Below are 20,682 nucleotides of genomic sequence, written 5' to 3' on the forward strand. Positions count from 1 at the left end.
GATCAAATCTGTCTCTGCAGATTGCAATTGATCAGGCCAGAGCGTCCGAATCAGCAGACAAGACAATGGAGACCTTGCAACGCCAGCAAACCATGCCACAAGCCGCGCAGAAACAAACATGCGTCCACCATGAGGCCGCAGAGCCTGAACATTCTGACAGCAAGAAGATGACAGCTACGGCATGAGCGGTAGCCGCACGAAGCTGGCGTGAAAATTCAACTCGCGTTTGCCGCCTTGCAAAAGCTATGGAGGAGACCATGCCCGGTCTACTTGCCATTTCCGAGACGCAACCTGTCAGCATTGCGAACAAAAGGGGCACATTGCCCAAGTGTGCCAGAGCGAATTCCCTGCCAACACATGGCAGCTAAAAACTACTCCGAGCCGCCAACAGAGGCCCTCCCCAGGGCCCTGGCAGAAACCACAAGGGCGCCCAGAGAGAGAAACAAAGGTTACCTATCACACTGCGATAGGACAAGTCCACACTAGGCGGCCAAAAAAAACGAAGATCACTGTCCTCATAGAGGACGCTCCCTGTGAGCTCTAGATAGACACTGGATCGTCATTAACAATCATGTCATAGTCGACCCTGAAGCAAGCCATCCCGAGCTTGAAAAAACAGCATCTTCGCACCCCTGACATCAGCCTACGAGACTACCAGGGGAACCAGGTCCCCATTGTTGGCCAGGGCATGTTCCGGGTGCGAGTCAAAGAATCCTGCGCAAAGCTTCCCGTGACCGTAGCCAGCAACAACCTGCAGAGCCTCCTGGAGCTTGACTGGTTCCAAGCCCTGGGGTTGGAACCAGTCAACTCCATGAAGGAAGATGGCACCGAGGCCATCTTTAAGGAGTTCGAGGATGTCTTCGCTACCGGTCTTGGTAAGTATGTGGGGACGCCAATCTCCTTTAGCTTGGACGCCATCATAGCGGCAATAAGGCTGAAACCCAGGAGAGTACCTTTTGCTCTCCGCCCTAAAATTGACAGGGAAATTGACAAGGTCGTGAGCCAGGGAATCCTACAACCAGTCGACCATACTCATTGGGAGACCCCTATTGTGACCCTGGTCAAGCCTGACGGATCAGTCTGCATCTGCGCAGACTATAAATATACAATTAACAAGGCGCTATAACAAGCCGCATACCCTGTACCCATTGTACAGCACCTACTACATTCGCTCGGCCCATGAAAAACATTTGTGAAATTAGACACGGCGCAGGCATACCAACAGTTGCCTGTAGATAGTGCTACAGTGGAGGCTCAAACCATTGTGACGCACAGGGATGCATTCAAATGCCACTGCCTACAATTTGGTGTTAGTATCGCCCCGGGACTGTTCCAAAGCGTCATAGAACGATTTTTGCAGGGGATACCAGGAGTCGTCCCCTATTTCGACGACATCTTGGTATCGGCTGCAAACGAGGCACAACTTTTAAAACGAGTTCGAATGGTTCTGGCCAGAATTAGAGAAAAAGGCCTCCGGCTTAAAAAAGAAAAATGCAAAATTAATGTACCAAGGGTTGAATTCCTTAGGTACGTGATCGATGGCTCTGGGATTCATCCGACATCACAGAAAATAAAAGCAATCCAGGAAGCCCCCCACCCCACAATCAAACCGAGCTGCAGGCGTTCCTCAGGCTCCTTAATTTCTACAGCATCTTTCTTAAACAGAAAACCACTGTCGCTGAACCGCTTCACCGTCTCCTGGCCAAAAATGCAAAGTGGTCCTGGGGCAGAGCCAAGGCTACTGCATTTGTCGCGGTCAAGCAACTACTGACAGCTGACTCCCTTCTACTCCAGTACAGCCAGACGCTGCCATTAATGTTAACCTGCGATGCTTCTCCATTCGGCGTTGGTGCTGTCCTCAGCCAGTGCATGCCCAACGGCACAGAAGCCCCTATTGCTTTTTACTCGAGAACCTTGTCTTCCGCGGAAAGAAATTACAGCCAAATGGACCGCGAGGCTCTGGCTGCAGTGGTGGGAGTCAAAAGGTTCCACAAGTACCTTTACGGCCGGGATTTCGAACTTGTGACCGACCACAAACCGTTGCTGGGACTACTAGCTGGGGACCAACCTACTCCAGTATCGTTATCACCTCGCATGACCAGGTGCACTGCTTTCCTGGCTGCACACTACTACAAACTGATCCACTGCCCCGGCTCCACTTTGGGACACGCAGATGCATTGAACCACTGTCCCCTACCAGAACTTCTTGCTGACCCCACTCCCGAGACACTGGTCTTGCTCAATGACTGCCTGGACACTGGACATGTCTCATCCAATGACGATGCCCATCATTCTGCAAAGGACTCCACCATCAAACAAATTTTGAACTGGGTGTGGAGGGGGTGGCCCAAGGGGCCTGTTGGGGCTGATTTTAAATTGTATTTTACAAAACGCGATGAGTTGCCAGTAATCAATGGCTGTCTACTGTGGGGGGACCAAGTGGTTATTCCAAGCAAACTGCGCAGGGCAGTATTGGAGGCTTTACATGTGGGGCATCCTGGCATTGTCAGGATGAAGTCCTTGGCTAGGAGTTACTTGTGGTAGCCTAACATGGACAGGGAGATAGAAGAATGAGTGGCTACCTGCACACCGTAATAGGAGTCCAGACCAGCTCCCCCAGAGGCGCCCGCTAAGGAGTAGGAGCGTCCTCAAACACCCTGGTCTAGGGTGCACATTGACTTTGCTGGCCCAGTTCATGGCCAGACTTTCCTCGTAGTTGTGGACGCTTACTCGAAGTGGTTAGAGGTAGTCCTGATGACCTCCACCACGGTAGAAGCGGTCATCAAGGTGCTACGGAGACTTTTCTCCACGCACGGCCTGCCCGATGTCTTGGTCTCTGACAATGGGCTCCAATTCACGGCCTTACAATTCGAGACCTACTTAGCAAGTCAGGGAATCAGGCATGCCCTGGTTGCGCCATTCCACCCAATGGTCAGGGGGAGAGAGAATGGTGTGATCTGCAAAAGAGGCCCTCGCTAGGATGGGCCCAGGGGATTGGCAAACACGGGTTGATCACTATTTGTTAATCCAACACATCACGCCAAGTGCCACTACCGGGAGAAGCCCCTCCGAGCTTCTCATGGGTCGCCGGCTAAGGTCACTCTTAGACCGGCTACACCCAAACTATTCTGCCACATCACCCCCTGACTCCACAAGCAAGATTCGAAACGTTAGCGTAGGGGACTCAGTATACGCCCGCAACTACGCCGGGGGAATTCTGTGGATCCCTGCCATGGTGATAGGCATCACCGGGCCTCGCTCTTATCTTTTAGAGCTCGAGGATGGTAGAAACTGGAGGAGGCATATTGACCAACTCCGTGGCCGCCTCTCCAACTCCACACTTAGAACATCAGGCGCAACTCCTGAACAAATCAGCCAAAGCCCAACCAAAAGGAGCAACCACTCACTCCTTCTACAGCCAACTCAAGCTCGAGGGTACCGAGGGACTTATCTGAATTTGTTGCAGGCCCACAGCAAGCTCCAAATGAGCAAATCCCAGAAGCTCCAGCCACGGCCTGGGAAAAGTTCCAGGAGGTTCCACAGAGCGGAGCTGGAAAGTAGACAGGCCCGTCCGACCTGCCCAAAGAACCGGTTCCAAATGAACTGTGCAGGACTGGTAGGACTAAACAACCCCCCCCACCTGCGTGATTACGTGACCAATAGAAACATCCCAACTAAGAGGGGAGGGGCGTTAGATATTCACTCTAACTATCATGGTTTCCACCAAGGTCCTCTGTTCCGGCAGGAACCGAGGTTCAATCCTATTGGTTGAGAGATCTGACAGCTTCCTATAAAAGGGCTGCTGTCAAACCAAGCAGTTGCTGGATTGTACAGACTGTTCTACTGTTAATTAAGAGCTGTTGTTGCTATAAGCCTGTGTCTGCCTTCTCAATACCCAATCTAACAGATCTAATGATTTAAAACTCGTGAGATCTTTAAATATATTTTTTTTAAGAGTAAGGATTTTAATCTAGATTTGTTCTCCTGAATGACCCCTGAATTACTCCCCTGAAATTCATCTTTGGTGCGTGATTGCTGCTTGCTCCGTTCCTCAACTGATCCAAAACGGCATACGGAGCAGTTCCAATCTTTTTTTCCAGTACAAGCAGATCATATACACACTTAAGAGAAACATTATCGAAACTGGCCACGAGGGCGAGCAGGAGGCGGGTTGAACTCGATCGTGCCAGCAAAGGACCAATGAAAGGGTTTCTGCGCACTTCCATATAGAGGCGAGCTAGAGCGGTCGGAAAAAATCACATGGAAAGAGATCATAGAAGCTCGACTGCAAATTCAACCGAGGCACTTCCTGTTTCCGGCTTTTGCTCCCGGCCTCCAGTGACTTGGAGAAGGCGGAGCGGGCTGGGGCTTGGAAACGGCGCGAGAGGAGGGTTGCATGAATAGCAGCATGGCAACGGCCGCGGTGAGCAACAGCCTCGTTTTCGTTCTAGGGAGAGAGTCGGCTAACCTCCTTTTCCCCCACGCGAGGACACTCCGGGTCCCTGGTCGTCATTGAGCTTCTGATGGGGGGAGCGAGGCGGCAGAAACCCCCGTGGGATGCACTAGTGCTCCTCCCCATTCGCTCCCTTCTAGAAAATACGAGGGTCCTGCCTGCCTGCTTTGCTTAAAATGCATTGGATTACAGCTCCCATCATTTGCCGCCAGTCTACGTGACAAAAGTGGGAACAGGCTCTTTGGGAAGACAGCATTTTGGGGACTGGGATACATTTCCATGTCGTGTGAATTGCATTTATGTATATATAACTTTAACTCCGAGGAGTTTACCTAGTTCTGTTTCGCCACTTGCTAGTTTGTCCTTTAAACTTGTTAAGCTAGGTTGGGATTTCTGAAATATATAACAGCAAGATTCTTAGCGGTGCAATGACTTGTGCTGATCTGATTTCGTTTTGAGTTCACAAAATGTTAAATCAGGTGGTTGAGATTTAGCAGTAGTCTTTGCACAACACGTGTAGCTTGGCTAAGGTTATCCTAATACATTTTTGAAATTTAACAATGGTTTAGGGTATAGATTCTAAAGATACATTAATTCAGTTACTTGTTTAAGCATGTGTGGATGTAATATTGCCTTTTAGGGTGGACTTCAACTCCCAGAACTCCCTCGTCTGCATACTGGCTGGGGAATTCTGAAAACCCACTCATCTTAACAACGTCAAGCTTGAGAAATACTGTGCTAGACTATTTACTGCACATTCTCATAACTTTCATTTTATCCCCTTTCCTGAATAAATTATACCAGGGCTGCTAGGAGAGAGTTGATACAGTGATTAACTTGTCTCCCAATGATTCTAATTAGGATTTCTACTTCTCCACTATCAGAATGGGAAAGTGCCCCGCAGCAACATCCTAAATAGTCGTTTGATGGATATCTTGTTGCCCAGCAATTATGGAACCTATTAAACACCAGATACAGGATCTGAAAAATTCATGGCAGAAATGAGGATGGGGGTGGGGTGGGGGTCATGTAGTTTGCCAAATCATATTTTGAATTATTTAAGAGTAAGGATTTTAATCTAGATTAACTCTAACACTAAACTACCATGATATTCTAAGAACATTGTTTTTTGCTCTGGCTCTCATGTTCAAAAAGTCTTCAGTTTGTGTCCTTTCATTCAGTGACCATTTAAAGTTATGGTATTGATTTTTTTTTAATGTAGATCAGTTCTCAAAGTTCTGACCATTGACGGTCCCCTGTGGTCATGTGATCACAGTTCAAGCACCTGTATGGTCAGTTTATGGCAGGAACCTTGCAGGGATCTGTGGTCATGTGATCACCATTTGCTAGCTACCCTGTCAATTTCCCACAAATAAACTCAGCAAGGAAGCCAGCAGGAAAGGTCGGAAATCATTTCTCTCTTTTTCTCCCGCTCACAGCACTTCCCTGCCTTTGTACAGCCTCTCCTGGTCATCCTTTGGCCTCCTACAGCTCAAACAGAACATGTGGTGACCCTCCCCTGCCTCCTGTGATTTGTGTGCAGTCTGTGCTGGCCCGCCCTCAGCCTCCCCACTCACATTCCTTACCTGGAACTCATACCTCTTTCTGCTTAGTGATTTTGTGTACCTTGGAGTTAGGAAGTATCACCAAGCAATGCAGTCACATGACATTACACAACCACATTGCTTAGCAACAGCAATTCCAGTCCCAATTGGCATCATAACTCAAGGACTATCTATATGTGCATTCACACAACTACAACGTTTATACAAATGTATTCTATCATTCATATAACTACTGTACTGTATTCTTCAGTTTTCCAGTGTGACCTCATTCACAGTACAATGCTGCTTCAGCTTGTCTTTTCTATCTCTTTCCTCATCTTTCTTTTTTTCCTCCTTTGTCTCCATGTTCCAATTACATTTTATTTTGTTCCATCCATTCTGTTTCATTCCATATATACCGTGTTTCCCCGAAAATACGACAGGGTCTTATTTTCTTTTTACTTACAAAATATGGCCTTGGGCTTATTATAGGGGAGGGCTTATTGTTTTGGGGTTGTCGGGCGGCTGTTCCCTTGCGAACTGGCTCCCGAAGAGCCTGGCACAGCCTCAGGGGCGAAGCAGCCATGAGGTGACCAAGCTCACGAGCAACTGCCCGGCAAACCCCCTCTCTAGCCAGGCAGAGCACCATTCACTGACGGGGGTATCCCTAAGGCGCCAAACCACGTGGTGCTCTGCCCACTCCCCAGCTCCCGCGGCTTGGCACATTAGGGATACCCCCTAGGTCAGTGCATGGAGCGCTGCCTAGCTGGGTTGCATGCCTGTTCCGCCCCCAGCAGGCATGCCTCCTAGCCTCAACATGTCTGGGTGCAGCTTTCCCTGCAGCAGCAGCCGCCACTGCCGTGCTCCGAGCATAACGTCTTCTCCGGTTCCAAACTCCAAAACTTGGCTGCCGAGTCTTCCAGCAGCGGCCGCTCTAGGAGTGCCTTCTATGGTTGTGGGTCTTCCAGCAGCCAGCCCACAACCATAGATTGCACTCCTAGAGCGGCCGCTTCTGGAAGACTCGGAAGCCGAGTTTTGGAGTTTGGAACCGGAAAAGACGTTATGCTCGGAGCACGGCAGCGGCTGCTGCAGGGAGAGCTGGGCCCAGACATGTTGAGGCTAGGAGGCATACCTGCTGGGGGTGGAACAGGTGCGCAACCCCCTTTTCCAGCCGGGCAGAGCTCCATGCACTGACCTAGGGAGTATCCCTAATGTGCCAAGCCGCGGGAGCTGAGGGGCGGGCAGAGCGCCACGTGGCTTGGCACCCTAGCGATACCCCCTAGGTCAGTGAATGATACTCTGCCCGGCTGGAGAGGGGGTTTGCCGGGTGATTGCTTGTGAGCTTGGTCACCTCATGGCTGCTTCGCCCCTGAGGCTGTCCCCGGCTCTTCGGGAGCCAGTTCGCAAGGAAGTAGCTGCCCGGCCACTGCCCCCTCTAGCCAGGCAGAACGCCACTCCCCAAACTAGCAGTATCCTGAAGGCGCCAAGCAATGTGAGCGCCTCCCCCCCCCCGGCTCCTGTGGCTTGGCACCTTCAGGATACCGCTATGTCGGTGAGCGGTACTCTGCCTGGCCGGAGGGGGGGGTGTTGTCTAGGGTGTTTATTTTCGGGGTGGGCTTATATTTTTGCCCACGCGAAAAATGTGGCAAGGCTTTAGTTTCAGGACAGGTTGTATTTTCGGGGAAACATGGTATATATTGATTATTTTATCAACTGTTTGATTGGGAGTCATGTTGGACATTTTCCAACAACATGTGATCTAATTATATAATATTCTGTGTTTGGAGTGATGTGAGATGACAAGAGAGTTCACATTTGGTATCTCAGTAGCTCAGTGTCTATGAAGATTGTGAGTCATCCAGCTCATGTTAGTCCCAAAGGTTTTTTTTTTCAAGATATGTTTTTCTTTGACGACATTTCACTTCTCGTCCAAGAAGCTTTTTAATCTCTGACTGGATGATGGGGAATGAAAGGATTTATACTCCTTGCAAACAGCTGGCCATTTGCATTCTTGAAAACACCTTTGGGAGTATTGTAGTTCATTTTGTGTTTGGATGCCACACGGTTACAGTTTATATCACTTTATATGAGGTGTTTCCAAATGAGATACATGTTTTGAAGAGATCTAGAGAGCGATCTGTTCTATGTCTGTTTAGCTCAAAAATTCAGACCAAAATATGTTACTTATTTGAGATTTAGGACAGAAAAATTTTGATATATGAGCAACCTCATCATCATCTCTTTTTTTTCTCAGGCTACAAAAGTTCCTGAAATTCGCGATGTTACCCGGATTGAGCGTATTGGTATGTTTTCATTGCTGCCTCTTCCTAGAACAATTTCCAATTTTATTCCTATGGGGAAGTTTATTATTAAATCAATAATTATGTGACAAATCTAACAAATCAATGTGCTTCTGTCTGTATGGAAATGATTGCCAAATCAAAAGCTGTTGTAGAATTAGATGGCTTTGTAATTTTGATTCTCCTGGTATACAGCAAGGCAGTCAATGCTGAGTCTCAGGGCAGATTCTTTTATTCGTGACTTCCAAATAAAATGGACAAGAAATTATCTCCTTTATTTTGAGTAAGGAAAATGAAACATTTAAATAGATCTTTAAGTAGGCTTAACTTATTAACTGCAGATGTCTAATTAAAAAAAAATACTTCAAAAAAACCTTCCAAAACTATCCATCTACCTACTTGAGGTTGCCTCAACAACTTTGCATCATTACCTGTGGAAATTGCCCGCCCATAAAAAATATTAAATACAGCTTCCAGAAAATTGTCTGCTTCCAATATACAATGTCACCAACCTCTTTTCAAGTAATCTTTCTCTTTCATGTGCACAGGAGCCCATTCCCACATTCGAGGACTTGGCTTGGATGATACCTTGGAACCCAGACAGGTACTTGAGAAAATAATTTTCAGAAAGTTTTTGGATTTATTGAAGTTGGGAGAAGAAGCAGTTTGTTCAAGTGACAGAGTGGAATAATAGGTGCAATAATTGAGAGAGGTTTAGTGTTCAAATTTAAACTGCAAGAGAAGAAAAATTATTCATTTGCCAAATTATTCAGTTAATTGGCTTTATCTGTGCTAATGTGTTTTTCAGATAAATGAATTTCATTATAAATAAATTATCTTAACTTTTAAAGAACAAAAATATGTGGAACATATATAAATATTTATTCAGTTAAGGAAAAAGAAACATGTAAGTTCTTCAGACAATTGTATTATACATATCCCAATACTGCTACGGGGAGGGGGAGCTTGGTGTCATAACTTCGAATCTGAGTTGTAATAATCTTTCAGAAGGCCATTCATAATTTCAAATGGTCACTGAGTAACTGAACATAAGTCAAAACTCAATATCCACACCCCACTCCACGCACAAGGGAATATGAGATTATTTTTGTTATTAAGATAAAGACTGGTCAGCTCTGGATTAGTTTTTCTCTGATCATTTTTATTTACAAGTAAACTCAATACAATTTACTACTTGAATGTTTTCCAGGAAATTATTTATCTTAACTATCTCCTACTGTCATAGAAAACAAGCAGGAAAGATTAAGTTCCTGATTATAATTTTGCAATCTAAAATGCAATTAATATAGGGTTAAATATATAACCCATTATATGCAGTACTTGAATAGTGTTAAACTGCATTTAGGAGAGATTAATAGGCCAAGTGTCAGAAAGCAAATGTGAGAAATATGCTTTGTAAGGAGTGAAATAAAGGAAAATAAATATTTCCCAGTTGTCCATTTCCCTCCCTTTTTTCTCCTCCCTGTTAGGTATCCCAGGGCATGGTAGGACAGTTGGCTGCTCGTCGAGCTGCTGGGGTGATTTTGGAGATGATAAAGGAAGGCAAAATTGCTGGTCGGGCTGTCTTGATTGCCGGCCAGCCAGGCACAGGAAAAACAGCCATTGCCATGGGTAAGGGGAAATTCTAGAAACCAGCAATCAGTTGCTGATATCTTGAATGATAATGGGTCTATCAACATGAAGATTCCTCATTCTGAATCTCTTTTCTTGAATAATTCTGGCTGCATTCTCGTTATGTAGTAACCATGCTATTGTCTCTCTTACAGGCATGGCCCAAGCACTGGGTCTTGACACTCCTTTTACAGCTATTTCTGGAAGTGAAATCTTCTCTTTGGAGATGAGCAAAACTGAGGCACTAACTCAGTCCTTTCGGCGTTCCATTGGTGTCCGCATCAAGTAAGAAGTTGCCACGAATTTGTATTCTCCAAGGACTGATTAGGGTCTACTGCTCCAACAGAAAGGATCAGAGAGTTAAACAACATAAGGAAATGAACAACCAGACTTTTTACTATTTATATCTAAGCAATACTTATACGCTGATTTTAGCTTGTTAGCTGCAATATTTTTTGGGTTGCTTTCAATGACATTTGGGCAATTACTGTGCAATTACTCTGAATTAGCTGTAACTAGAGTTATGGCTTTAGTTGTTTAAATGGGAAGTAGAAACAAATTAATAAAAAGGTTTCTTGATTGACTTTGAAATTATATTTCCACTTTTTATGCAAAAGTAATGTAATGAGACATGTTAACCATATGTCCTCTTTCTTTTTCCAATGACCATTTTAATGATTTTTTACAGGGAAGAAACAGAGATAATTGAAGGTGAAGTTGTGGAGATTCAAATAGATCGTCCAGCAACTGGTTCTGTGAGTTGAGCTAGAATAGAATAATATGGCGAAAATGAAGTTGAATGCCTCCAATTGTCCAGTACTGAAATTACAATTTAATTTAATTAAATTGTCCAATTTAATTGGACAATTAAAACTCTCTATAGAAGCATCTTCATTAAGGTCATGATCACTGGAGAAAGTTGATTGGTCCCTTCCTGTTGCAGGGTGCCAAAGTTGGGAAGTTGACCTTGAAAACTACAGAGATGGAGACAATCTATGATTTGGGCACCAAGATGATAGAGTCACTGACCAAGGAGAAAGTGCAAGCTGGGTGAGTTCTGAGCAAAGAAGGGGAAAGAGTTGCAAGAGACAGCAACAGACACAGATGAAAATCAAGGGCTTATACTAGATAGGTAGTGGCAAAGACTTGAATTTTTTTATTTGTCTGGATTTTAGAAAGGCTTTGTGAAAATCACTCAGTGAATTCCATGGTCAAGTACAGATTTGAATGTCAGTCTTTCTGGTCCGGTGCTTTTAACTCTTCGGTGTCCGGTTCTCCAGCAGACATTGGGATGACTTATCACTGCTATCATTGTGGTTAATGGAGATCATACAATGAGAAGCGTATATGTGTTAAAGCAAAAAGGATATCAGATGGGGAACAGAAAATAAGTTCATCCTTTAAAAAAAAAATCTTGATTCTTCTTTCAAAAGAGAAAAGATAAATTAGCTGGTATGTCTGATGCCATGGGAGACACTGAGTTTCTTCATGAGATGTCTTTCATTCAATGTTGAATGCCAGGCCCAATCCAAAGTTACCTCTGTCTGTTTCTACAGGGATGTCATTACTATAGACAAAGCTACAGGAAAGATTACCAAACTAGGACGTTCCTTCACACGGGCCCGGGATTATGATGCAATGGGCTCTCAGGTATTGCCATGGGGCAGAAGGTAAATTTGTGGGAGGCTACAAAGAGACCCGAGGTTTATTATGGGGAGTGGGGAGGTAGGAATTGTGATCTTAGATGGACAGCTTTTACAGGCATTATAGACTGTGGCCAAGATGTGGAGGCTTTGCTTTGAAGGCAGAAGTCCCTGATAAATAATTTAGTCCCTGATTAAGAATCCTAGGAAGCAGGAATTATAAAGGCATCCATCCTAGCTCTAAGAGAGTAGATAGTGTTGGGCTTAGCTGAATGCTGTAATAGTTTTATAAGTATACATTTTTCAGATGCTTTCTGTCTGAGCTTCAAATTACAGGGCTGGGCTGGGAAGCAATAAGTTAGGGAGGATTCAAGTTTAACTACATCTGTCTGATTTAGACAAAGTTTGTGCAGTGCCCTGATGGAGAACTGCAAAAGCGCAAGGAAGTCGTGCATACAGTGTCACTACATGAAATTGATGTCATCAATAGCCGCACTCAAGGATTTCTGGCGCTCTTTTCTGGTAGGAAAATGAAGTGGGAGAAAAGGGAGAGTATCAAACTTTGGTGTTTGGTATTTTCGGTCAAGGAAGAGGTCGTAGCTATTACATTGGATTCAAGTTGCTAAGATAGCAGAGGAAATAATATGCATATTTATAAGAGACATCTTCTGTTAAGTGTCAATCTAGTTTTCTTTATGCCAGTGAGATCACATATCCCATTATTTTATGGTGGCTGGAGATTGTAGAAATTGTAATTCACTATAGCTATATGATTGGTAAAAAAGATCAATAGGTTTAATACAGGACAGCAGTTCCCGTATAGTTTTTATGTCCTGTAGGCCAGCACAAATAATAGCATTTCAGTATAATGTAAATTTTGAATGGAACAATTTGGGGGGGGGGGGGGGGAAATTCCATAGCTTGTAATTCTTCAAACTTTAAGCCTATGGAATTCAAGAAACATTATTTTAAAAATATAAAAATTATGTTTTTGGCACTTTATATGCGGAGAATATAGGGTTAGGGTTGTGATATTTATGTAATGATAATTAACAGTAAGATACAATGATATTTTATTGTGTATTTTAACAAGTATTGAAATTATATCAATAGTTAGATACATGGGAAATGTATGAGCTTCACCATTTACTCTTAATCTTTTATTTATTTATCAAAACATATTTTGGGTAGTATTTTCTGAAATTATAATCATTGAACTCTTATTAACTGAGAAAATATCTACCAAGCCATAAAACAGAAAATGGCTTTGGGGGGGGGTATAATTTTGCATTTCTAAAAAATTGCTTTTTAACATTATTATGTTAATAATGTTAATATATTTTAGTAAGAAAAGAAGTGAAATAACAAAGGATAAATGATTCTTATATATTCTCTCCACTCCACTCATAAATTAATATGAGGTATTTTTAGATTCCATCTACATATAGAGATGAAAAGTATGGGTAACAATGATTCATGTTTCCTCTCATTTCTGATCCTATATTTCCAGGTGACACAGGAGAAATAAAGTCAGAAGTACGGGAGCAGATCAATGCAAAGGTAGCAGAATGGCGAGAAGAAGGCAAAGCTGAGGTGATCCCTGGGGTGAGTTGTACATTTTAGAATGTAGATTAAATCTCCAGGCCATCTCCGTCATTTTGTAGTCCTTACTGACCATTTATTCAGCAACCAAACTAATGATGCTGCTGAAAAAATAAATTTACAGCCAATTTACGAGCATTTATGACTATAGTGTCCCTCAATCATTTCATGATGATTACCACCAGCATGCATTGTGCTTGACCTGTGGGGCGTTTTCCCCATTAACTTATAGAGCAGAAAGATTGGGAAAGAAGTGATTTCAAGAGAGTAAGCCTTTTATTCTTGTACACATTAAAAACAGTGCAATTGCACTAGCAGCAAGTAAGGGAAAAGGAAAGGTTGCCTACAGAAATCACTTGCTTCCTCATTGGCAGAACAGAAAGATTGGAGAGGAAGGGATTTCAAGAGACTAGGCTGTTTTCACAATAAGAAAGATAATAAGCTCCTTGAGCAGTTAGAAAGGCAGAGGAGTGGTTAGTAGGCAAACAAAAGCCAAAGGGCGAAATTGAATACACTTTTGGCTTTCAGCCAGAAAGCACAGTGCCAGTCATGTAATTTCCTACTTAGTAACTTCTTAATTTAGCAGAGGAGTTGCCAGTCCCACTTAGGAAGATTAAGTGAGGACTACTTGTATTTTATATCTGACTTAAAAGTTCTGGAAGAGTAAATCTCCCATGTAATTTTTCCTCTCTCCCTATTCTATAGGTTCTCTTCATTGATGAAGTCCATATGCTGGATATTGAGTGCTTCTCCTTTCTTAATCGAGCCCTGGAGAGTGACATGGCACCTGTCCTCATCATGGCCACCAATCGTGGCATAACCAGGTTAGTATCAGGTGATTCAGTGAGTGGTTGAAAGATTTCATTATGGACAAATCCATTAAAACCAGCTTCTACAATACCCAAATTCTCTGAACTCTAGTCTAGGCAGCAGTTCTGTTCTTTCCCCTGCATAATTGATTGCCTTTCATGAGTTTGAGAGTCGGCTCATTACGACTCTGAAATGATTGTAATGCCTATAAGGATCATTACTCCCTTTCAATGAGATTAAAATTGAGCTGCAATGAGATTTGCTCTATGCAGTAAAGGAAGGCAATGAAATATTGATAGGCAAGGATACAGTTGAAAGAAAGATTACATGTGATCATAGTGCATTGTTGAGTGGAGAATTCTTATAAACTATTAAATATGATGGGTGTTTTCAGTAAAGTCAGCTAAGATTGCACAGAAACCATTGTTCTCAAGTAGTGACTTTTAGTGGGATAATATCAAACAGAGGTGAATGTGACAACAAATGCTGAAGATTTACTTATGTTCATTAAAGGTGCAGAAGGAAAATCTGTTGTCCAAAGATGAACTCTTACCATTAGATCTACATGCTATTCTTTCTACTGGCTTATTAGTCCTGTGGACCCCATCAATTTCTTTTCCTTGCAATGCAGGATTCGTGGCACCAACTATCAAAGCCCCCATGGCATTCCTATTGACCTGCTGGATCGTATGCTGATTATTTCAACCTCTCCATACAGTGATAAGGAGACAAAACAAATATTGAAAATCCGGTGAGGAGCACATTGTATCAGCTTCTGGCCTGAAATATATTGCCTTTATCACAGTTTCCCCCTTCCCAACTACAACAATAGTTTATTTTTCTACTTGAAATGAAGCATTTTTATGCCGATTACCACCCGGCTTCTCTTTTAGGTGTGAAGAAGAAGATGTTGAGATGAATGAAGATGCATACACAGTACTAACCCGCATTGGTTTGGAGACTTCCCTGCGGTATGCCATCCAGCTCATTACAGCAGCCAACTTGGTGTGTCGCAAAAGAAAGGTAAGCTCACACCTGGTATGGTGTTTCAATGTATTCTGACAATGGACTATGCCCGTGATGGCGAACCTCTGCCACGCGTTGCCCTGTCAGCTCCAGTGCTCATGTGCACTAGCCAGCTGACTTTGGCCTTCATTTTTCGCCATTTTTCGCCTGCCTCCAGAGGGCAAAAAACAACCCAACACAGAAACCGGAAGTTCGGGAACCGACTTCCAGTTTGCATGTTGGGTTGTGCTTTGCAACAGCTGCGGGGTCGGAGGGAGTTTGCTCAGAGTGATGCCGGCGGGGTTGGAGGGAGGCATAGCCCAAGCTCTCTGGGACGGGTAAGCAAATGTGGGGAGACGAAGGGGAAATAGAAGAGAGAGAGCTGGGCAGGAGCCAAAGGAGAGGTAAAGCGGCAGCCGAGGGGGTGAGGAGATCCCGGATTGCACGCAAGAGCGAGGGCGCCTTTAGGCTTGCAGCTTTCTCAGCGCCGTTTCAAACCACGGCGGCCCCGATGCCCAGCACCTTCCATCCACAGCAGCTGCACCCCGCCGCCTTTGGAGGCAATAGAGGCAACCGCTTTTCTTGGTGGGGTGGCTTGTGAGACCCCCCTCCTCTGCCGGGCCAAGAGCAGCTGACATGTGAGGGTGCTGTTTCTCCCCATCATTTGCACGGCTAAAAAGCTGCATGAAACAGTCTCCCACCCCAGCTCGCATGTCTCTTTAATTCACTCCTCTTTGTCTCCCCCTGAAATGACCTCATCCTCAGTAGAAAGCAATTGGGAAAGGTGAGGGTGTGTTTCGGGGTGGGGGAAATAAGGTAAGGAGGAAGACAGAGGCTTCTCGGCTCGCTCTCACTTCCCAGATAGCAGAAGTTCTATCTATCTGTGTTGGGATGCCCTGCCTTTTCCTCCCTGAACTGCTGGAGGATGGGAATCTGATGTCTGTCTGGAGGCTGATGAGCCCAGGAGCAGTGCACGCATCAAGCCCAACTGGGCAAAGGGAGACACAGAGTCCGGGGGGTGTTCTTCCTCCTTATCTTATTCTCCTCCCCTCCCCCCGTCTCTCTCTGTCTCTGTCTCTGTCTGTCTCTCTCTCTCTCTCTCTCTCTCTCTCACACACACACACACACAAACAAATCCTTTCCCAATTGCTTTGTCCCGCTCCAGTCCTTTAGGCAAAGAAGCGTGATTTAAAGAGACAGGCGAGCTGGGGGGGGGGGGGAGGCGGGGGGCCGGAAGCAGCAATAGCCCTGGCACATATTCCTCCTTGCCCATCGTGGCTGCCAGGGCTTCTCCTTCATAATGGGCTCCAAGAGGAGGAGGGAACCCCATCTCCCCCATTGGGAGCTCTGCCAGAAAAGCCATTCAGGAGGCGAGAGTGAGCGCACATACTCCCTCCCTCTTTCTCAAGTCCACGGAGGGAGATTTCCTTCAGAATCAAAATGGCTGGTGGGATGCCTCAACCCAGCGTTGCTCCCTCCATGGACTTGAGGGGAAAGAAAGCCCCCTTTTTCCCCTTCTCAAATTGCAGCATGCCTGGAGAGAGAGGGAGGGAGGAAGAGCTCATGCCACCTCCAATTAGTTCTCCAAGCTCTGTTTCTTGCTGCCGCGGTCAGCACTTCATTCCTGGCTGATGCGTGGGTAACTGCGGCATTTGAGAGAAGAAACACACACAGTCCAAGGGAGCCAGAGAGAGAGAGTGCCTGCTCCCCCGCCCGCCTGCCGGGCCGCAGCTACGATTAGGGTTCAGGGGCAGATTTGTCTCTGGATAGCCAGTGCGCTCAGCGACTTGTTGAGAGGCACCACTCTCCCGTGTGCGATCTCTCTCTCTCGCCACACGCTGCGATTTGAGAAGGGGAGAAAAGGAGGCTTTTATTCCCCTCAAGTCCACAGAGGGAGATTTCCTCTTCATAATGAAAACGGCCAGTGAAGCGCCTCATCCCAGCGCTGCTCCCATGTCAAACGGGAAACACCCCCCCCCCCCGCTGGGCCGATCTCTCTCATTCCCCCCTCCCTGGGGAACTTGTTTCCCCACTGCACACCCTTTCTGCACCGGTGGAAGGCGCTGGGCATCAGGGGCATTGCAACCGCCCGCCGGCTCCCAGGGAGACCGCTGGCACTACCAGGTGCCTCCCAGTGCAGGTGAGCCGTGGTTGGCTGGGCGGGAGGGTCATGAGGCTTCAGGCCAAGACCACATGAGCACGGATGCCCCACCAAGAGTAGCGGTTGCCTCCGTTGCCTCTGAAGACAGCAGGGAGTGGCAGGTCCTGCAGGTGTGAGTGGAAGGTGCTGGAAGCCTCCGGAGGGGCTCCGGGGGAGAGTGTTTTCACCCTCCCAGGCTCCTAGAAATCCTCTGGAGCCTGGGAAGGGTGAAAAAACGGGACCACCATGCACCAAAAGTAGGGGGGAGGGCGGGGGTCACACGCTCATGCACGAGGGTGATGGTTGCATGCACATGTGCATGGGGATCTGCATGCATAGGATTATGAGTGTGGCACACATGCCCATGACCCCCCTGCCCTCCCCCCGCTTTTGGCACGTGATGCCAAAAAGATTCTCCATCACTGGACTATGCTATTGCTCAAGGTCTTTTGATGGCCAAGAACATACATATACACATACATACATACATATCAGGAACTACAGACAGAGTTATATCACTGTTTATGGATAGCTTTAAAAATTCCCCGATACATTGGTAAGATTAAAAGTTTATTAACAAAACTTTTTATTTATTAAAAAAATATTAATAAGAACTGACAATCATAAAACAAGGACAATTTGAAAATTTGGGGTTGTTATAATTTTGAAATCTTGATTGCATACTGAGTCCAGAAAACACATTCTGGCTTGTTACTTTTATCCAGAGATTCAGACATGTAGAAGGAAATACATGTTTCGGGGTGGTGTACAGTCAAATTAAAACACAAGGAATACATAAGAATAGATATATAAATACACAGATCCTTAAATACTTAGACGAGGAGGCTATAAAAAACTGTATCTTAAAATAAAGCAATTAAAAACAGTATTAAAAAATAACCCCTAAAAATACCCCAAAAGTTAAAGTTAAAATAATGACCTAGAAATTCCCAAATTAAAAAATATCTGCCAGGAGGTAAAATAAAACTATGAATGGGCCAAGCCGGCTAATCGAAACAGGTGAGTCTTTAGTTTTTGACGAAAGGAACGGAAGTCGGTGGTGGTTCTGATGTCGGGGGGGAGGTCATTCCAGAGGGTTGGGCCCATCACAGAGAAGGCTCTACTCCTAGGCGCCGCCCGTTGGCATTGCTTGGTGGACGGCACCAGGAGGAGTCCCTCCCTGTGAGAGCGAATTGGTCGCAGGAATGTGTGTGGCAGGATGCGATCCCGCAAGTAGCTAGGTCCTGTGCCATGGAGCGCTTTAAAGATGGTAATCAACACCTTGAAACGCACCCGAAAAACCACAGGCAGCCAGTGCAGCTCGCGCAAGAGAGGTGTTATGTGGGAGTACCTAGTACTCCCGGTGATGGCCCGCGCGGCTGCGTTCTGGACTAGCTGTAGTCTTCGGGCGCGTCCCAAGGGAAGCCCCATGTAGAGGGCATTGCAGTAGTCCAGACGAGACTCCACCAGCGCATGAGTGACCGTGCGTAGGGCATCCCGGTCCAGTAAGGGGCGCAATTGGCGCACCAGGCGAACCTGGTGGAACGCCCCCCTTGCCACGGCTGCCACATGGTCATCCATCGACAGCCGGGCATCTAGGAGGATGCCCAAATTGCGCACCCGTTCCACAGGGGGCAATTGCTCGCCCCCTATGGCCAGTGATGGTGTCAACTGGCTGAACCGAGGTGCCGGTAGCCACTGCCACTCAGTCTTGGAGGGGGTCCCTTTCGGGAGAGGGGGCGGTCTAGAAATTTAAAATAAAGTAAAGTAATGTTCACAATTTCTATTGTTTATGTACTTAAACTTAAATCTTCACTTTCCCACACATTTGTTATATTCCTACCAAACTGAAAATCTTACCAGAATAAGCTAGGTTTGAATGTCAAAAGAGTCAGTGTGGAAAATGTTTGTGATATCTTATTGATTGCAATGCTCCTGAAATCCAGATTCTCATGAATTTTATATTGCCCAACAAAGTTTGACAAATCCATCCATGTTGGTTGTTTCCATGTTGGTTGGTAGTTGTCTTACACCTCCCAGTACTGTGGGGCATTATTGCTTCCTCCACTGAACATGAAAACAGTGTTGTTTTGGGAACCCTTGTTCCTAACATGTCTTCTTCATAGTCATCAATGAGGAAACTTACTTTTTGAAAGGAACCTTTCTTGGCTGTTTTGTGAACAGTTTCATATTTTCCTTACTCAACACCAATACTGTACATGACATAAAACTATCCATCATCATTAACCTATGGCAATTATTCCATATCTTCACAATAATTATGGTATTACTATTTTAATGGTGCAGTTAGTGGGGGTCATTTTCATGTATTTCTACCTGTGCACCAGGAATATTGTCTCTTTCCTTTTATGTCCTCAGGGCACAGAAGTTCAAGTTGATGACATCAAGCGTGTATACTCCCTGTTCCTGGATGAGTCACGCTCCACTCAATACATGAAAGAATATCAAGATGCTTTTATGTTTAATGAACTCAGTGAGTAAAAGTATGAGCGAAGAATAATCAGAGCTCTCCCAGTCCCAAAATCATTTTCCCTTCTAGCAGCCATTTTCCTTAATGGCAACAATTATATACTGTGCTGTTGAAAAAAAGCAATGCGCTAAATTATGATCTATCAAAAGTACATTGTGGCAATATGTTATATGAACTAATTCTATTGAAATTAAGACTTAATCAGCAAGCATACAAATTAATTGCAAACAACTGAGCTCTCTAAATTCAGCCAGGCCGTCAAAGGTTAGGACTCAACATCCTATGTTTGTTGTTCTTTTATGGTAATGTGAATGATTGAGGATGTACCAAGCTTTTCCATAGCAAAAGGCCACCCTCTTATAGTTTGTCTGCCAGAAAGTATGAAAGCTGTTAAACAGAATATGAAATGGGAATATAGAACAAAATGATCCAAGATGCAGACTGACAACTATGGGTACTTTTGATTCTAGTGCCCTTTACTTGATCATTGGTCTCGATTGCTGGAAGCTTCCTAATATAATTTTGTAAAAAGAATTCTATGATTATGTGGGAACTTCATAGAGTTAAAATTTTAAGAACAGGTCCTCTTAAACAACATCCTTATTTATTGAGGATGATCTCCCACTCGTCCCCCAAATAATCTTGGCAGAGTTTCTCCATCTTGATGTTTTGTTTTTATTTTTCAGAAGGAGATACCATGGATACATCATGATGAGATTTAAATACCCAGAGCAGATGGGAGTGTGAATCGATATTCCTTTATGTTATTAGTTTTTTATACAAATAAAACAGAATTTACTGAATTTCTGCTTGCTTTGAATTGCGAAGCCAACAAAAATCACCATTTTTAGTATTTCAGTAACTGCTTCCTATATGTCTTTACTGCTTATTGCTCTGTAAATATGGTGCTTTCCTTAAACAGATTTAAGTCTTAAATTCTGCAAGCTTTTTTTCTGCGACACAACATTTTGATTCTCATAAAAGAATTATATACAATGAGGAACCAATTCTGTTGCTGGTATTATCGTTTTCTATTCCTTTTCCCCCCCAACCTATAAAATA

At 44.8% G+C, this 20,682-nt stretch overlaps 1 protein-coding gene across 2 annotated transcripts; it reads left to right on the top strand.

The window, feature by feature from the left end:
- The first annotated feature begins 4,300 nt into the window (after nt 1-4,300).
- On the top strand, nt 4,301-20,623 carry RUVBL2 (RuvB like AAA ATPase 2). Of its 2 annotated transcripts, none has more exons than XM_081932522.1 (15): nt 4,301-4,423; nt 8,252-8,300; nt 8,846-8,901; nt 9,788-9,929; nt 10,085-10,214; nt 10,618-10,684; nt 10,873-10,979; nt 11,486-11,579; nt 11,971-12,094; nt 13,083-13,177; nt 13,880-13,998; nt 14,616-14,735; nt 14,878-15,007; nt 19,509-19,623; nt 20,310-20,623. In XM_081932522.1, exons 1-15 carry the CDS (start codon nt 4,397-4,399, stop codon nt 20,330-20,332), a joined length of 1,398 nt encoding a protein of 465 aa, XP_081788648.1. In that variant the 5' UTR covers nt 4,301-4,396; the 3' UTR covers nt 20,333-20,623. The 2 variants fall into 2 exon arrangements, with proteins under 2 accessions (XP_081788648.1, XP_081788647.1); XM_081932521.1 differs by having other exon boundaries at nt 4,302-4,423; nt 20,307-20,623.
- The last annotated feature ends 59 nt before the right edge of the window (nt 20,624-20,682 follow it).

This window comes from Natrix helvetica (assembly GCF_964273705.1).
Source record: "Natrix helvetica genome assembly, chromosome: Z".
NCBI classification, from domain to species: domain Eukaryota; kingdom Metazoa; phylum Chordata; class Lepidosauria; order Squamata; family Natricidae; genus Natrix; species Natrix helvetica.